The sequence below is a fragment of the Kogia breviceps genome, chromosome 15 (assembly GCF_026419965.1).
Source record: "Kogia breviceps isolate mKogBre1 chromosome 15, mKogBre1 haplotype 1, whole genome shotgun sequence".
NCBI classification, from domain to species: domain Eukaryota; kingdom Metazoa; phylum Chordata; class Mammalia; order Artiodactyla; family Physeteridae; genus Kogia; species Kogia breviceps.
The window spans coordinates 40,854,601-40,873,952 of NC_081324.1; the positions used below are offsets into that span (position 1 = coordinate 40,854,601).

General features: G+C 39.7%; 1 protein-coding gene and 1 long non-coding RNA gene across 3 annotated transcripts in view; one reads left to right on the forward strand and one right to left on the reverse strand.

Moving 5' to 3' along the window:
* Nucleotides 1–3,048, reverse strand: part of LOC131742929 (zinc finger protein 271) — a 52,421-nt gene extending 49,373 nt beyond the window's left edge. Inside the window, exons 1-3 of the mRNA XM_059041366.2 lie at nt 2,985–3,048; nt 1,210–1,705; nt 793–934 (exon numbers count right to left, since the gene is read on the reverse strand). Of these exons, the coding sequence (XP_058897349.2) occupies nt 793–934; nt 1,210–1,617 (550 nt within the window). The 5' untranslated portion in view covers nt 1,618–1,705; nt 2,985–3,048. The remainder of the gene's footprint in view (nt 1–792; nt 935–1,209; nt 1,706–2,984) is intronic.
* Nucleotides 3,049–3,175: 127 nt separating this feature from the next.
* LOC136792713 (uncharacterized) overlaps nt 3,176–19,352 on the forward strand; it is a 64,942-nt gene continuing 48,765 nt past the window's right edge. For both annotated transcript variants that reach the window (XR_010836933.1, XR_010836934.1), the window contains exons 1-2: nt 3,176–3,401; nt 5,577–5,663. This is a non-coding gene — a long non-coding RNA (uncharacterized lncRNA). The remainder of the gene's footprint in view (nt 3,402–5,576; nt 5,664–19,352) is intronic.

Sequence of the window (19,352 nt, forward strand, 5' to 3'; positions counted from 1 at the left end):
GGAGGGAAAACCCCACATATGCAGTGTCAGAAATGTTGTGAACAGAGAAACAGTTTTTCCCTTTAGCTCGGGAATCTCCTCCTCCCACCTATTTACCTGGCTTTCTTCTACTCAGAGTTCAAGTCCTAGCTTAGATGTCTCTCCCTCCAGGAAGTACTCCTTGGACCTCTAAGGATGAGTTAGGTGGGTGCCTTTATATGTGCCTCCATAGTACATTAATTATTCTGTAATTTACTACCCTATATTGTATTGTAATTGCCTTTTTTTTGTGTGTGTGTGGTATGCGGGCCTCTCACTGTTGTGGCCTCTCCCGTTGTGGAGCACAGGCTCTGGACGCACAGGCTCAGTGGCCATGGCTCACGGGCCCAGCCGCTCCACGGCATGTGGGATCCTCCCGGACCGGGGCACGAACCCGTGTCCTCTGCATCAGCAGGCGGATTCTCAACCACTGCGCCACCAGGGAAGCCCTGTAATTGCCTTTTTGCTTGTCCACCACCCCATCTAGGCTTGAAAATTCTTTCAGGATAGAGACCCAGTGCCTACCACAATACAGATGTGTATTAGCATCCTATTAAATCATGAAATGAAGGAATAAGTGGATAAATGATGGGGAAACTGACACAAGGAGGGCTGACTGCAATTCATCAGGACTGCTGAATACAAAGGTGCTCAAGAGTGAGCACCTCCACTCTAGAATAATAAATGTGAGGCTCACGTGGGGCATGCTGTAAAATATCGTTAATTCTCTACCCTCAAGACCAGAACAGGCCCAGATGAGTTTCTATTTCTTACCGCTTCTGGGGGAAAGGCAAGGTTCCCAGGGTTTCAGCTGTGTCTTTAAAGGCTGGAGTTCGATGTTTGTTAACTCCTGGGATGCTCCAAGACATGTCAAATCTGTCCATGGCACTGCTGGTCCCTGTGGACTAGCTGGGACCTGAAATCAGTAAAATTTGTGAGAAAATGTCTTTGTGAGAAAATCCCTAGGGAAAATGCTTAGTAAAAATCTCCAAGAGGTCACCGAAGACATCTCCAGGGATGACGGATAGGATCAAAAGAACTGTTTAAAGACAGAGACAGGTATGGCCCTGGTAGTCACTTCAGCGTTATGGTTCAGTAGAGACAAATTCTCACCCCATTCTTATGATGCCACCACATGCTCCAGGAAGTAGATTCCTTTTCCCAAAACATATCACATCTCCCTTTTCTCACCTGCTGCCCTGGATCATCAAATTCCCTCTCCAAATCCTCCAACAGAGTCACAGCTTCCTCGCCACTTTTTGGACTGTGTTGCTGAACCCAGATCTGCAGCTCCTCAGGCAGGATGCTCAGGAACTGCTCCAGCACCAGCAGCTCCAGGATCTGCTCCTTCGTGTGCAGCTCTGGCCTCAGCCACTGACAGCAAAGCTCCTGGAGTCGGCCCAGAGCCTCCCGGGGCCCAGGTGTCTCCTGGTAGCAAAACTTTCGGAACTGCTGGCGAAACAATTCCTGGCAGGATCGGGCACTCCCATTCTGCTTAAGTTTCTGACCCCAAGAAAGGCTTTCTTCTACTTTCACTAGTATTAGCTCTTGTTCCTGAGAATTCTGAGGTACCGGGGTTGAAACTGCTCTGGATTCCATAGCCGTTCTGGGCTGAAACAGCTTAGCAAAAAGCTCACTACAACTGGGTCCTCTATTTCAGAGTTTCTTTTGAGTAATCTCTTCTTTCCTGAAGGATATAAAAGCACTGTTAACTTACAGCAATGAAAAAAACCTCTAAGAGCTTACAATAATAAAGTTCAGTCATCGGAGTAATATATGGAAAGGGATCACGTTTGAGACTGTAACTAAGTAATAATCAAATGACAAAACTAAAAATCACTCACTTCATTCAACGTCCCTCTCATTTTGTAGAATTCCTACATTTATACTATGAGAAATTATTTTAGAGGCAAAAGAATGCAATACTAACATGAATCACATATTGAGGAATTTTCTTTTCAATTCTCTTTCAATCCTGTTTGCATCAAGGAGAATAGTCTGTCTTTAACATCTTCTGAAGATGTTACTTACAGAATTCCCTTCTAAATAAACTATAAGCCTCAGACTTCCATGGGTAACAGTATCTAGCTAGGATTTGATATGCTGATTTTTAAACATTTTTAGTTACCTTTAACCTATGGCACATAATGGTGCTTTTCATTTAGGTAGTAATAAAACATTTTTTAAAATCCATATTAAACATGAGTTGATTTAAATAAAAACATTGTTGGACGTTTGCCATTTGATTAAATTTAGTATTTAATGCGCTTCTTCAACAAACATTGAGGCACTTATTATGGGCTCTGTCCCGAGCCAGGTATTAAGATACAAAGGTATTTGCTCGTGAATAAATGAGTCTACCTAGGAATTAACCAAGAAGTATTTGTTAAATGCTTACCATGTGCGCAAATGTCAGATATAGAGACACAAAAGCAAAAACGTTAATCTCAACTCTCAAAAAGCTTAGAAGATAGGGGAGTAAACATTTGAAAAAGCGAAATATGGCAACAAATAATTGTTTTTAATTTTGTAATATATAAACCGATCATGATCTGATCTTTGGATGGGAGAATATTGATAGAAGGGTGTACCCTTGAATTAGCAAGACAGATCAGTATATTTGAACACTAACACTAGTTAACTTTAAAGAACAGAATATTTAGCCTACAAATCTGTGGTTTATTAACCAGCCCTGCCGCACTAGCCTTTCTATTTTTATATCCCAGTTAAATCGCAGCATCTGTGAAATCACGGCGGTGGGGGAATAACTGCCCTTTCCGCTGGAAAGCAGGGGCTTGATTGCTGGTCTCCTCTGCGTCCCGAGGACGCTCGGAGACGCCGCCCGGACAAGGTGCCGAGACCCGGGGATGGGCAGGCCGAGGAGCGGGGCTCCTCCACCCAGCGCCCGCCGCCCCGGCCGCGCGCCCTCCCCGCCCCCGCTCCGCCTCAGGCCCCGTGTCCCTCACCGCGAAGCTCAGGAGGTGCCAGGGCACGAGCCGCGGACCTGCAGGTGCCAGCCACAAAGACCGGAAATGCGCGTTCGCGGCCTTCCGCTCGCGCGCCCTCCCGAACCTCCATCCGCCCCGCCCCATGCTCACAGTCAACCAATCATCGTGTGGCTCCGGCCGTCCCATCGCCTTCCCGGGGTGGCTGCCGGCCCCGCGGAGCGTGGACGCCAGGGCGAGGATGCTCTAGAGGCAGAGATCTTAGGGGGACGTCGCCCTCCCCTAGGGCACTGCTCCACGCCTCGGCCACCTCCTACCCTGGCTTTCTTCCTCCTGACTTTGTGTCTTGTCATTTCCGAGTCATCTTACCTCCAGTTTTCCAGAAAGTAATTTGGATTTTCCTGTAATTCCTGTGCATTTCCAGTACTGCCGACAGAGGTAAACCAGTGGATGAACGGGCTGACAAGAAGTAACAACCATTTATATTTCTTTTCCCTCTGCGTATCGTTTGAGCCTTCCAACTGCTCTGTGCGGTAGCTATTTATGCCCATTTTACAGCCATAGACTCTGCCCAAAGTCAGGCAACGTGTGACCAGAGACGCCGAAGTCGCCGTAGTTCAAGGACACTCTGGGGTCCCAGACATTGCGCCTCTAATGCAGGATTTTAACATTTTACACTGGAACTTAGGTGGCTTAAGTTTTAGGGTTTAAATTTTTCTTTGGTTATTCAGTAGATTAAAAAATGATGCCTCATGTTGTTTTAACTTGCATTTCTTTTAAATTAATGAGCTTGAGTTAAAGTGTTTTCCTCACATGTTTATTGACCATTTATGGTTCTTCATGGAAATAGCTTTTCCCATTTTTAAAATTGAGGTGTTAACTATTTTTCTTTTGTATCTGAGAGAGGTTTTTACTTGCTGAGGATATCAACTCTCATTTGTTACAAATATTTCCCCTCTTATTAGTATTTAATTATTTTGTAAATGTTAGTACAAGGTGATACATGCATAGAAACACGTTCTCCTTTGTGAGCTAAGACAATTAAAACACATATTTGGAAAAAAATATTCACTAGCATTCAGAGTGGCTCACTAAATAATTCTTAATCGTTGTGCACAGACTATGGTAATTTTACAAAGCAAGAGAACAAATAACACAACCTTGTGTTTCAGCTGTTGCTGCCTAACAAAGTACTCCAATACTTAGTGACTAAAAACAGCAGGTGTTTTATTGCTCACAATTTTGTGGTCAGGAATTCAGACAGGGCTTAGCAGAGATGCTTTATGTGTCAGTCCTCTTGGCCTAATTGGGACTGGAAGGTCCAAGATGATGTCACTCACATTGTTGTGGTCTTGGTGCTGTCTTTTGGCTGGAGTTACTTGATTCTCCTCCATAAAGTTTCTCTCCATGTAGTAGCCCATCATTCGGGAGTTAGCCTAGGCTTTCTTACGTCATCCTGGTTTCCAACAGTGAAGGAGGAAGGGAAGATGCTTGATCTCTTAAGACCTAGGTCTGGAACTGGCATTATATTTATATATGCATAATACTTCTTCTGTATTCTGCTGGCAGGACTGGTCTCATGGGAAGCGTCTTGAAATAGACTACCTTTTAATAGGAAGAGCAGCTTGAACATAGGAGGAAATTTAAGCAGTTATCATTGCATTCAATCTACCACACCTTGTTATATTGAGAAGCCTACTATTTAGGAGTGGAGCTATTGAGAGAGAGAAGAAATGCTCTTAATTGCAGTGGTAGAAACCTTACTAAATGTCCTTAATGTTTAAGCCTTTTTATTACCTAACATAGCTAGGTGCGTGGAGGTCAGGCCATCACCAGAGTTGGTTAATTCAATGAATTGACAGTATTGTCAAGGACCCAGGTCCCTTCTCTCTTTTTGTTCCTCCATCTTTAAGTGTGTTGGCTTGTTCTCCAGTCTGGTTTTCCTTACGGTCCTAAAATGGTCTCAGTTACAGATTACAGATAATACCCAAAGGCAAGAAAAGGGGGACACCCTTATATTCGGTCTCTTTTTAAGACTAAAGAAAACCTTTCCCCCCAGCAGATTTTCCCTCATATCTCATTAGTTAAAATTGCTTCACCCGTTCATGCCTGTCACTAACAAAGGGGTGAGGCCTCCAAGATAGGCTAGACCAACTGAGATTCATATCCTAGCCTCTCCTGAAAGACACAGACAATCTGGGGAAGGTGAACAAAATTAGGGTTATGTTAAAAAGACAGAGAAAGGGGATAGATAGAGGAATAATGAGTGTGCAACAGTAGCATCTATTTCAGTAGGTAATGTTATTATAGGTAATAGGCCTATATGGGTAAGAAAGTGAGACACTAGGAAAAAAAATTCAAATTCCTATCATTCCGTACAAGATGGTACAGATGTTTAAAATATAAACCAGTTACTTAGTTGCAAGAGATGTAGACTAGAGATTTATAGCAAATTTCTAGGACTTGGTTTGAATTCCTAGTGGGATAGCAACTGATTACTTTTAAGAGCCTTAGTCGACAATTTCCATTTACATAGTGTCTTAGCCCATTTTGCTATAACAAAAATACCATAGACTCAGTGGCTTATAAACAACATAAATTTATTTCTTACAGTTCTGGAGGTTGGGAAGTTATGATCAAGGCATCAGTAGATTCAGTGTCTGGTGAGGACCCACTTACTCATTCATAAACTGGTGATTGGTGAGTACAGCTATTCATTCAGAAAGTCCAACTGCTTGAATTATGTAAATATCATTTAGCAGTGCTATACTTCATGGTCTTCATCAAGTGAGATAAACTTAACTGTAAACCACTATTCAGTTGTAAAGATAAAGAAAATGGCTTCTGATGCTTAAAGGAAAATGGATCATTCTTTCATTCAGCAAATATTATTGAATATTAGTATATGGAGGAAAAGTGAGGGATTCAAATGAAATAAAAGATAAGCTTCCTCACTTCACTTACAACTATAACACCTAGAGTATAAACTTCATGAGGGCAGGGGTTTTGTTTTTCTGTTGTCGTCTCCCCAGTATGACTAGCAAATAAATACACAAGAGAGAGCATTGGTTCTGTTAAAGTAATTCAACAGGGAGGTCGTTTGACCGAGGTGGCTCTAATGCCTTGGCATCCTGTATAAGCAAACCAAAACCTAAGCCAGAGTTGATCCCTGTAAATACCTCAAGGTTAAGAAACTGAAACTTAAGAACAACTAATCACGAACAGCCAACTAGGCTTTCTCAAATGAGGCCATCACTTAAGCTATAGTCAATCAATTTCCTTGCTTCGCTTCCACGTCTGCTCTATAAAGCCTTTGCTTTAGCTCTGGCAGTTGAGTGTGCCTAGCCATTTTCAGTTTGGTGCTGCCTGATTTGCTTTGATGTTTGCTCAAATACACTCTTCAAAATTTTCATGATCCTTAGTTTACCTTTTAACAATACCAAAACTAGTGATAGTAATTGAAGGATTCAAAGATGTAGAATGTCGCTGCCAGCACGACCGAGGGCTCGAATGCAGGCGGCAAGGGGATGAAGAGAAAGTTTAAGAGGAAAGAATGAGGACGGGAGGGACACCAGGAGCCATTGCAAACAAGTGTCAATTTTATTGTTTATATGTACAGCTTTTATAAAATGCAGATACAGGAAGTTCAGGGAGTTAAGGCACACTAGGTTCTGTTTAAGATTAGGTTAGTTTCTTCCTTGTGGGAACAGTCTGACCTTCATCCTGCTAACTTCTTGATAACAATATTTTTGCCTTCTCTGTTTGTACCCAAAGTTTCTGTTATGACTGGGCATATTGTTCTTGACCTTGTGATAAACATTAGCAAAAAGGGGCTTTCATCCGTCCAGAATGGGCTTCACCTGCACCTGTCATGCACTGATCACCTCGGGGAAAACGTGGGTGGAGAAGTCCCAAGAGCGTTGGCTCAACCTTACTGAGGCATGCATGAATGCCTGCCTCTATTTGGGGAGCCTGTGCTCAATTGGTCATTCTCCTCCAGGCCGAATACCCTTAAGGGGCATGGCGCGGCTCCATAGTAGAATATTCAGAAAGGAAAATTTTGAATAATATACTTAGACTCTTTATTTTAACCTAAGATTTATTTTAATCAGGTTTTGACAGACATGCAGACAACAACCTTTGAAAGAAGAGCTTATTACTCACAGTTACCCAGAGGATGGTAGGCACCACATGCCACATGGGGCCATGTGGTGTCACTTACAGGGAGAAGTAGAGAGAACTTGGACTAAACCTTTGTTATAGTGCTGAGAAGAGCTAGGTGGGGATGTCCCCTACTGAGTGGGAAGCAAAACACACAGTTGATGCTTGTGATTGGAGGGTTTGTGACAGATTTCTGAATGCCTGATGGTGGAGGTGTTTGTAAAAAAGCTTGCATCATTAGCATGGCTCCATGACTCCAAGACGCCAAATCATTAATACAGAATATCAAGAATAATTATTACACAATTAAATTCTATTCCTGTTATTTCACCAACTTAGCTTTGTATTTTTTAGAGACATAATAGATGTATTAACAGAACAAGACAATGCTTATTTGTAGCACCCAAGACAGTAAACAAAGGCCTTATTTGCTGAGTTGTTTCTCTTTGCCTCAATGTCAAAGAAAGCCGTTGAGGTTGCTCATGAGGTACATTCTTTCATTTACCATGCCTAGAACAGAGATAAAGCTACAGACAGGCTCTTGTTGTTGTTTACTTTTTTTTTTTTTTCCCCTTTATGGATTAACCACAATGACAGATCTCATCCTAGCTCTTAATCCCGCCAGCCACTTCAGAAAGATCTTCCACCAGGATTCTGTTCTGCCTTAGGGGTGATTCAACAAAGAAAGATACATTCTAAGATTGGGAGGGTGGGCGGGGAAAGGCAATGCCTTTCTAAATGAATGGATTATGAGTAATGAAAAGAACAACTCTACTAAAGAAGCTGAATGAAATATTTTCTAATGGTTTTGTGGGTAGGAAACATTAAAGTCTGGAGGGGAGGCTTTTTTTTTTTTTTTAAGCTGTAGGACATAGGTGTTAAAAGGCACATCATTTCTTTATAACTATTATTTGTGGTAAGCTGGACCTGTTTAAAAATCTAATTTGGTTGTCTTGAGCTTGTATTATTTGCCTATATTTTTTTGTTGTTGTATTAATTGTTACTAGAAGGAGATTGAGGTTTTAATTGAATTTTTAATAGAACAGTGAACTTATTGAATCTTCATTGGGTTTCTATTTGGCAACATCTAATGAGAAGTTCATTTCTTTCAATCTTGTTAGGTAACATGGTGGGAAACGACTAATATATATACTACCCAATATTACCTCTAGGCCTCCCAAATGCCAAAATATACTTTTATTTTAAAAACATTTTTTAGGAGGTACAATCCAGTTTGCTTACTTTTTCTGGATTTGTATTGCTTTTAAAAATTCATTATTTTATATCATCTTTTTGTGACTGGGATTATACTGCTGCAGGTAATAAAACTTTCATATTGAGTAAAAGAATTTAGAATAGAAAAAAAGAGGAAGTATGTATCCTTATCTCCACACTTCATAATTCCCCAAAATCGTACTTCAATGTAAAAGTAAGTGATAACTTTAAAATTTTTCAGTATACTCTCTTCTTATTTATTAATCCAGTTTCCTCTTACCATTCCAGTGAATTTGAACCTTAGAAGATAATGACCTTGTAATTGCCAAATCCAGTGACCTCTTCTCAATCCTTATCGTTCCTGAACTCAAGCACTTTGTCACTGTTGACAGCCTATCCTTTTTTTTTTTTTAGTTTCTAGGGCACTATTTTTCTCTACTACTCCAGCTGCACTTTGCCTAGCTAGCTCCTCTTTACCACCTACTTCCTTCCTTCAGGCTTCTGCTGAGCTCATCTTCAACACTCTCCAGATATATTCCCTCTGTTGGGGGAGTGATTTCACTCTTCTACTCATACATAAATGATCCCCCAATTTGTATTTTCATTCCTGACTTGTTTACTAAAGGAAAACCATTTCTCTGTTCATGACACTTCTGACACCAAATGTGTGGGTTTTCCTTACCCAGCAACTCTCCAGTTCTCTGTGGACACAAACTGGGTGTCCTACAATTTAATTCAGTTCTGACACTAACTACCCAGTCAGCACAGACCCCACAGGTTAAAGGTTGAGTCCCATAATACTGCCCCCCACTTGAGACAACAATTTTAAGTAGTGGGTTCCCAGCTTACCCACACTTCTGTCTGGCTTGGCTATAAATTGGAGGTTCCCACAGTCCCTCCTGCACAGGTTTGATAATTTGCTATAACGGCTCACAGAACTCAGGGAAATACTTGACTTACTATTACTGATTTATTATAAAGGATACAAATGAACAGCCAGATGAAGATGTATATAGGGTGAGGTCAGGAAGGGTCTCAAGGTGTGGGAGCTTCTGTTTCCATAGAGTTTGGGTTGTGTCACCCTACTGGTAGCTTTCTGAACCCATCATTTAGGGTTTTTATGGAGGTTCCATTACAAAGGCATGATTGATTAAATCATCGACCACTGACCATTAACTGAATCCCTAGTCCCTCTCCTCTCCCTGGAGGTCTCTGGGTGAGGCTGAAAATTCCAGTCCTCTAATCATGTGGTTATTTTCTCTGGCAACCAGCCCTCCCGAAGAGTCACTCCATTATCATATACTCAGGTGTAGTTGAAAGGGGCTTATTATGAATAACAAAAGACACTCCTCTCACCCCACCACTCAGGAAATTCCAGGGGGTTTAGGAGCTCTGTGGGAGGAACTGGGGATGAAGATCAAACATGTTTTTCTTATTATATCTACCAAACCCCAAATCTTAATTTCCAACCTGTGAGGACATCTATCCTGGGCAGTTTACCAATTCTTCAGCATTCACACAGCCAAATCTGACTTGACTACCTTCCTTCATTTTTAATCTTATTAATAATTAATTGTTATATTATGGAATTATTAGAAGAATTACTTATTAACTTGCTTTTTTAACCTCGCACATCATGACTAAGTAGAAATTTTAGGGCCAGTGGAAGGGACTGGGAAAAATTGGTCATTTAAAAACTTTGATCATATTGAGGAAGGAGATAGATGGGCCCCAGGCTGAGCAGCCAGTTTGTCCCCTGTGACAGATACTCCAAAATAGCAGGAGGGAGGAGAAGCTGAGCCCTGCCCAGATAAGAGATAAAAGACCACATATTCCTCATTCTCCAAGTCAAGGAGACCCTCCTGACTACGCAGGCGCAGAAAGTCTCCTTGGAGGTCAGTAAGGGAGGGGGCACCACCCCATAGTAAGTGATGCCAACCTACCCATAGGCCTCTTTGCTAGAATCCGTCTTGGCTAAGAGATGCACGCACACAGGCACGCACGCACGCACGTGGGAGGACCCTGAGATATACAGGCAAAGGAAGATGATTGGTCAAAGAAAACCCAGAAGAAATGCCCCATAAAAGTGACTCAAACTACCACGAGGGTGCAACTCCCTCTGAGCCTGCCCATGTGTCTATCCACAAGTACTCTTTTTCCTCCTAGTAAACACTTTGCTTGTTTCACTACTTTCCATGTCTTTGTGGGAATTCATTTCTGCAAAGCCGAAAGGCCAGGGCTTTGTCACTGACCACTGGTCTAGTGGCTAGGATTCAGCACTCTCACTGCCGTGGCCTGACTTCAGTCTCTGGCCGGGAACTGAAATCCTGCTTCAAGCTGCTGCAGGCCAAGGCCACCTGAGATCAGTATTGAATCATCATCTGAAGTAGCTCAAATTTGTCTTCTTTTCCTTTTTACTGTTTTAATTCAAGGCTTTATTATCTTTTTAGTAATAGCTTCTTAATTGATCTCCTTGACTCACATCTGCCCTCTTACTCCGGTGCATCTTGATTGCTGCCAGAGTCTTAACATGAATCTGATGATATAATCATCCTATTTATAAATCTTTGCTGCCTTGCTGTGTCCTCAGAACATAAGGTGCACACCATTACCACGCCATTCAGCATCTTCCTCCTTCTGACCCACGGTATTGTCCCTTGTATACTCAGGCATCAAAGCTGAGGCATTATCTCTCTCATCCTGCTCTGTTCAACATTTTGCCTTTGCCCTGACTATTGTCTTTAATAACCTTTTTGCTTTTGGATGAAATCCTAAGCATCCTTCAAGGCTGCTTTATGTATTGTTTTCCCTTTGAAACCTTCCTCAGCACCCTAGGAAGGGCTCTGTTATGAGTTGCTCCTCTTATATATGTTAGTATTCCTAGGATCTAGCAAAGCACTTTGAGCATACTGTTAACTTGTTTTTAAAATTTGAAGTCCTTATTTTTAGAAACGATCCTTAAAAATGTAGTTTTTATTACCATTTAGTTCTTCACCTGGTAAATTTCCTTTGTTTGATTTCTTAGCAAACCAAACTAACATCATCATCACTGTCATCAACACTTTGACAAACATTTAACAGATGTCTAGACTGCTTGCATGCAATTAGGGTGCAGAAAGATTTAACAGTTTGTCCTGCACCACCAACTCAGTCAGCTCCATGGTAGCCCTGAAGTGATGTTGCGTGATTGTACTTTTTCCAGTGCTGTGCTACCATACAGCACATGCTGAGTCCTAGCAGAGACTGTGCACAGAAAGATGATGTGCTACTAAGTCTCCAAGTTTCATTTGAAATTCAAGGTCTACCCTGATGCACACTTCACACATTTCTAAGCTTAGTGGCTACTCCCTTACATAATTTTAAACAGGTCTCAAGTCAATTTTGCAGTTAAACAAGTCTAGTCGGTTTACTTTTGTGTTTAAATAGCAACAGATTTCTCAGTCTCCTAGGAAACTGCATGGCAACTAGGAACTCTTTAAATATAGAGCATGCCAGGATCTCTTAAATCTTTAAAAGCAAGGACACTATTAATTAACAGTTTATATAGGTAAGCATGATGAATGACATGGCAGAATGAAATAAAGTCAACTAATGACTGAATCTAACCAAACCAAACACACTCAAACAAGTAATTGTTTATTTTTAATATCTAACTGGCCCAATATTTTACCATAATTTTATTATTCTATAAACGGATCACATCCTACAGGTATAATAAAATATATGAAAATGTTGAATGTCAGTCAAACAGAAGTACCTATGCCATGGAATAAATTCTTCTATTTTTACTGAATCAGAATGAGGAAATTAAACGACCTTAAAACCCTCACTAGTTTTTGTAGTTATTTGGTCGTATTATTGTTAGTATCTATGTTAATAATATAGTTATATATAAAGGGTTAGTATTATAAACTGTAAAAGTATATCACATATTAATCATGTTTATTAGACTGAAAGGTCATCAAATGTGCATATGAGAGGTGTTCCAGACTACTCAAAGCATTCTTCAGTTTCTCTTATTCCCAGGCTCCCCTTGTTCCTTTACCTCTCTGCTCTCTGGCTTGGCAGGAACCTTGCTAGTTTGCGTTGTTACACCTGTTGTGAATTAACAAGCAGGTGATAATTAGCAACAGTGGTGACACTGGATCTAGCTGTAAAATGGTTGAAACCATCCAATGACCTCTACTGCTTTGGACATTCAGTTTGGTTGGAACCAGTAGAATAGCTAAATTTTTGTTAGTACTCTGTGTCCTACAGTCCAGCAATTCTACTCAGGAGAAACAGTCACAGGATTTTTGCGACGTTTTGCTGGAGCATGCTGCCACCTCTTGGCCAGATAAAGCAGGGCAGCTTTTGTAGGATCACAGTGGAGCCTGCAGTATAATTCCTCATTCCCACTAACATTTAACACTTTCTGAACATAGTAGTTTGGATTTTCAACATCTAGAGGATTCATCAAATATTTGAATTATAAATAAAAATCATATAACAGCCAAAGGGACCAAATAATCTGAAATATACAGAGTTATACAAGGATGCTGTAAAAGAGTAAACTCTATTACAGCTAATTTTGAGTTATATAAACAGAAAGAAAATTAGCCTTGGAGAATTTTATAGTGAAATTCTTAAGGATCAATTTCTCTTATGCTTAGTCTTTTAAGTTTGTCATCTCTTTTTAAAAGTGATGGCATACATAAAAACCAAATAACTTTGGCCTAAATGAAAAAGTTGGCTCTGTAAAAATGTATTAAAGCACTGCAGTGCGCAGCCTTTAGCACTCGGCCATTGTTGCCCGCCATTACAGCCACCCCACGTCTATACCAGGCAATGGGTACCGGGAGACTGTTAATGTGGTAAGGTTAGAACGGCCTTAGAGGTCCTGCTCAGCCATTGGTCGCTGCCTCAGTGGACCCCTGCCCCAAGCGGGCAACTGTCAATGGGCGACTGTTGGAGGGCCCGTTCAGCCATTGGTTGGCGCTGAAGTGGGCCCCGCCCCCAAGTGAGTAACTGAATGGACGACCGTTAGAGGGGCATTGAGCCAACCGTTGGAGGAGTGGTGGTCGTCAGGTGGAGAGTGAGGTAAGAGGCAGATCCCAGCCTTCTCCCCAGGACCCTCCAGCTCACCCAGCCTCAGGCTGGCAGGTGAGCTGGCGGGTGACTGACTGAGATCGGCCTCTTCAGCCAGGCCTGGGCACTGGTGGCGTTACCGAAATGCAAGTCCCAAAACGCAAGTCCGTGTGCCCAACGATGCACAGTGAGGCCAGACAATACCAAAGCGCCAGAGTCTGGAACAGAGGAAGGTTTATCAGTTGGTGGCTCCCTCAGGGCCAGGGGAGCCGACATCCTTTATGGCCCTGTGATAAACCTTTCTCTGTTCCAAACTCCGGCGTTTTGGTATTGTCTGGCCTCACTGTGCGTCGTTGGGCACATGGACTTGCATCTTGGTAACAAAAATATCAATAGAGTCAATATGTGCTACACCTAAATTTTTTGATATCTAATCAAATCAACAATGTCTATTAATCATCATCAAGGCAAACACTCTACTAGGTTCTGTGACTACTACAGTGAATAGAAGACAGAGGGTCCTGCCTTCTGGAAGCCTGTCTAGCGGGTGTCATGGAGACATCAACAGAATTCTAGAACACAGTAAGGTGCATAATACATAGAGTACTTTGGGAGCATGTGGGAGGAACTCTCAACCCCATCTTGGATTATGGAAAATAAAAGACAAAGCAGATTAATGTGAATTGTCTTTAATAGGCACACCAGTTTGCAGCTGAGAAATACAGACTTAAATTTATGTCTTCCCTAACAAAAGCTTAAGCTCCAGTTTTATATTGTCAGGTTTCTATCCAAAGTGTATGTCATTCATTGTAAATTTTCCTTTTTCTTCTCTCAAGGTAAAATACTTAAATTTGGAAAAATTGTGTACTCTTTCCATAGTTAAGATGTAAATCATTTAATAACTAAAGCTTAGAAATGACTAGAAGCTATGAAAGTGTATATTTATAGTCTCTCTGGGTTTAATATTTAGTGTCTTAGGAATGATCACTTTTACTTTTTTATGATCACTTACCAATGTGGTAATCATGTTGCCCTCCCATTTTATAATTTAGGCTTATGTTCTGTAAAAAAATTGCTTCCTTAAATAGATTTTTAGCTCTGTAGGTCTGAAACTTTTAAGAATATAATTCTCTTCAGCTTTTAAATTTATTTTGTTTAAAATGAAAGGACAAGGAATACAGTGTGGAGGTTCCTCAAAAAACTAAAAATAGAATTACCATATGATCCAGTAATCCCACTCCTGGGCATATACCCAGACAAAACTAATTCAAAAAGGTACATGCACCCCAATGTTCATAGCAGCACTATTCACAATAGCCAAGATATGGAAGCAACCTAAATGTCCATTGACAGAGGAATGGATAAAGAAGATGTGGTACATATATGCAATGGAATACTATTCAACCATAAAAATGAACAAAATAATGCCATTTGCAGCAACATGGATGCAACTAGAGATTATCATGCTAAGTGAAGTAAGTCAGAAAGAGAAAGACAAATACCATATGATATCACTTATATGTGGAATCTAAAATGTGGCACAAATGAACCTATCTACAAAACAGAAACAGACTCACAGACATAGAGAACAGACTTGTGGTTGCCAAGGGGGAGGGGGTGGCAGAGGGAAGGACTGAAAGTGTGGGATTAGCAGATGTAAACTATTATATAAAGGATGGATAAACAACAGGTCCTACTGTATAGCACAGGGAACTATACTCAGTATCCTGTGATAAACCCTAATGGAAAAGAATATAAAGAAGAATGTCTATATGTGTATCACTGAGTCACTGTGCTATATAGCAGAGATTGCCACAACTTTGTAAAACAACTACTTCAATAAAAAAAATTTTTTTTAAATAACATGAAAGTTATCAGTCTGGGATGAATGAATGAATGACTGAAATAAACAAGTACATAAGTAAACAAATGAATAAATTGGTAAACACACACAGTACACATGTACACAGATAATAAGCTGTTGGAATATTTCCCTCAAACTTTAGGTTACTGCTGTAGTAAACTGTAGCTCTTTGGTATTTCCTACTAGTCATCTTCCTACTGCAAAAGCTGCTTCCCCCACCCCTGCCAATTGTCCACCTTCATTGTTGTCTTTAAAAAATATATTTTTTCTCTTTAAAATAGTGTGGCATTTCTAGACCTCAGAATTTCATAAAATTCAGTTGTTAATGCCTTTAAAATTTGCTAAAATACTTTTATGATTGTTCCTATTTTGAAGTAAATTTAAACTAATTTCTTAGACTGTTGAGTGGGAAATCATCTTTCAGCATTTTGACTCAGGGGCTCTTGGTAGCATCTTAAGACCTCCCTGTCTCTGATTACATGTTAATCAGAATATTTTCAGTCTATTCAAATTGCTTGGGATACCTTTTAATGGAGGTTAAAATGAATAAAATAATCTTTTCCTAATCTGCTTAAAAGTTGTTTTTGGTTTTTTTTTGCCATACGTGGGCTTCTCACTGCTGTGGCCTCTCTTGCTGTGGAGCACAGGGCCCGGACGCGCAGGCTCAGTGGCCATGGCTCACGGGCCCAGCTGCTCTGTGGCATGTGGGATCCTCCCAGGCCGGGGTATGAACCTGTGTCCCCTGCGTTGGCAGGCGGACTCCCAACCACTGTGCCACTAGGGTAGCCCCCTAAAAGTTGTTTTTAATCTAATGTTTTGAACAGATAAATTTTTGAATGATTCAAAAAAGTAACAAAAAGTATAAAATGAAAAATTTTTCTTATTTACTCAGTTCCCACCTACCTGCCTACCCCTGATAGCCGATATAAGTGGTTTATTATATATCATTACAGAGTTTCTTTTTGCATATAAGCAATATATATATTTATATTTTCTTAAGTTACCCCTTTTACTCAAAAGGAAGCATACCATATATTCTGTTTTCACTTTACTTTAAAAAAAAAACATAATAGTTTTAATAATAGATATCTTTCTGTATTATTTAACTAAAGAACTTTTCCATTTTTTCACAACTGCATAATATTCTATCATGTAAAATTTACTAAACTATAACTTAATCAGGTTATTGCTGATGGACATTTAGGTTGTTTCCAATTTTTTGCTGTTATAAACAGTGCTACAGAAATGTTTTTAAAGAGGATTATTGATCTTATTGTTTTCTGTATATGTTTTTCCTCATTTATTCTCTTCTTTTTTTTTTGAGATTTTTTGGTTTTGTTTTTATAACGTGGAACTTTTTGATTTTATAGTCAGTTTTGTTAGTTGTTTCTTCTATGGCTTCTTTGTTTTGTATAATGGTAAGAAAAGCCTGCCTTACCGCAAGGTTAAAAAGAAGTTTCTATTTTCTTCTAGTACTTTCATTGCTTTATTTTCACACCTAAGTCTTTGATCCATTTAGAATTTATCATCATGTAAAGTGTGGGTCTAACCTTTACTTCCAGGTGGCTGTCCAATTGTTACAACACAGTTTATTGGATATTCCAACTTTCCCTGACCAATTTCAGATAATACCCTTTTCATATACTTAACTCCCAAATGTATTTGATTTATTTCTTGGCTTCCTATTCTGTTCCTCTGGGTTTGTCTGGCTATATATGTGTTAGGTTTTCTAATTGGCTTTTGACTAATTAAACAATACGATTTTTGTTTGCTTTTGTTCAATAAATTATATGGATCGTAAACATCCTGTGCTTTGGGAGGCATATTTTGATTCTCAAGGTAGGGTCTGAATAAAGTCAGAGAGTAGAACTGCCCATGCCTATCCTTGATATGCTCAGTGTCTAATCCTCTTGTTTTCATCCTGCCAAGCCAACGTTTTCTTAGATGTGTCGGAGAGATGCTTAAAACATTGTATTAGTCATATAGGCTCCCTGATGTATGATTTGGACATGAAGTAGATTGTGTAAATAATCAAAGATGAAAAGAGGACTTGATCTTGCCCAGCTCTACAACAAAGGAAAGTCAGAAATATGTGAATAATCACTTAGTACTCATAGAACAGTTCTTCTTATAATGTATTATTTCAGTTATTTCTTGCCATGATGTGGTAGATAATGTTATTTTGTTTAAGGATGACAAAACCAAGGCACAGATTGGTTAAATGAGCTCAAGTTCACACAGGGGGTGGTGGAGCCTGGATTTGAACTTAGGCAGAGTTTTTTCTTTGTTTTGTTTTGTTTTTGAGATAACTACAGATTCACAGGAAGCTGCAGAATAGTACAGAGAGGTCCTGTGTACCCTCTACTCAGTTTTCCCCAGTGATTACATAAGATGTAACATAACCACTGGGGAAACTAGATACAGGCATACTTCAGTTTATTATGTTTTGCAGATACGTTTTTTACAAATTGAAGGTTTGTGGCAACACTGCATTGAGCAAGTCTATCAGTGCCATTCTCCCAACAGCATTTGTTCACTTGGTGTCTCTGTGTCACATTTTGGTAATTCTTGCAATACTTCAAACTTTTCCATTATTATTATATTTGTTATGGTGATCTGTGATCAGTGATCTTTGATGTTACTATGGCAAAAAAATTACAACTCGTTGAAAGCTCAGATGATGGTTAGCATTTTTAAGCAATAAAGTATTTTTTAAATTGAAGTATAGTTGATTTACAATGTTTTGTTAGTTTCTGGTGTACAGAAAAGTGATTCAGTCATACACACATATGTATATATATATATATGCACACACATATTCTTTTTCATATTCTTTTCTATTACAGTTTATTACAGGATGTTGAATACAGTTCCCTGTGCTATACAATAGGAGCTTGTTGTTTATCTATTTTATATATAGTAGTTTGTATCTGCTAATCCCAAACTCTTAATTTATCCCTATCCCAACCCCTTTCCCCTTTGGTAACCATAAGTTTGTTTTCTGTGTCTGTGAGTCTGTTTCTGTTTTCTAAATAAGTTCTTTTGTGCCACATTTTAGATTCCACATATAAGTGATATCATATGGTATTTGTCTTTGTCAAACTTACTTCACTTAGTATGATAATCTCTAGTTGCATCCATGTTGCTGCAAATGGCATTATTTCATTCTTTTTTATGGATGAGTAGTATTCCACTGTGATATATATACCACATCTTCTTTATCCATTTATCTGTTGATAGCCATTTAGGTTGCTTCCATGTCTTGGCTATTGTAAACAGTGCTGCAGTGAACTTTGGGGTGCATGTATCTTTTCAAATTTTAGTTTTCTCTGGATATATGCCCAGGAGTGGGATTGCTGGCTCATATGGAGACTCTATTATTAGTTTTTAAGGAAACTCCATACTGCTCTCCATAGGGGCTGCACCAATTTACATTCCTACCAACAGGGTAGGAGAGTTTCCTTTTCTCCACACCCTCTCCAGCATTTGTTATTTGTAGACTTTTTAATGATGGCCATTCTGACTGGTGTGAGGTGGTCCCTCACTGTAGTTTTGATTTGCATTTCTCTAATAATTAGCGATGTTGAGCATCTTTTCATGTGCTTTTTGGCCATCTGTCTTCTTTGGAGAAATGTCTGTTTAGGTTCTCTGCACTTTTTTTTTGATTGGGTTGTTTGTTTTTTTGTTATTGAGTTGTATGAGCTGTTTGTATATTTTGGAAATTAAGCGCTTGTCAGTAGCATTGTTTGCAAATATTTTCTCCCAGTCTGTAGACTGTCTTTTTGTTTTGTTTATGGTTTCCTTTGCTGTGCAAAAGCTTATAAGTTTGATTAGGTCCCATTTGTTTATTTTTGCTTTTATTTCTATTGCCTTGGGAGACTGACCTAAAAAAACATTGGTACGATTTACGTCAGAGAATGTTTAGCCTATGTTCTCTTCAGGAGTTTTATGGTGTCATGTCTTATATTTAAGTCTTTAAGCCATTTTGAGTTTATTTTTGTGTATGGTATGAGGGTGTGTTCTAACTTCATTGATTTACATGTGGCTGTCCAGCTTTCTCAATACCACTTGCTGAAGAGACT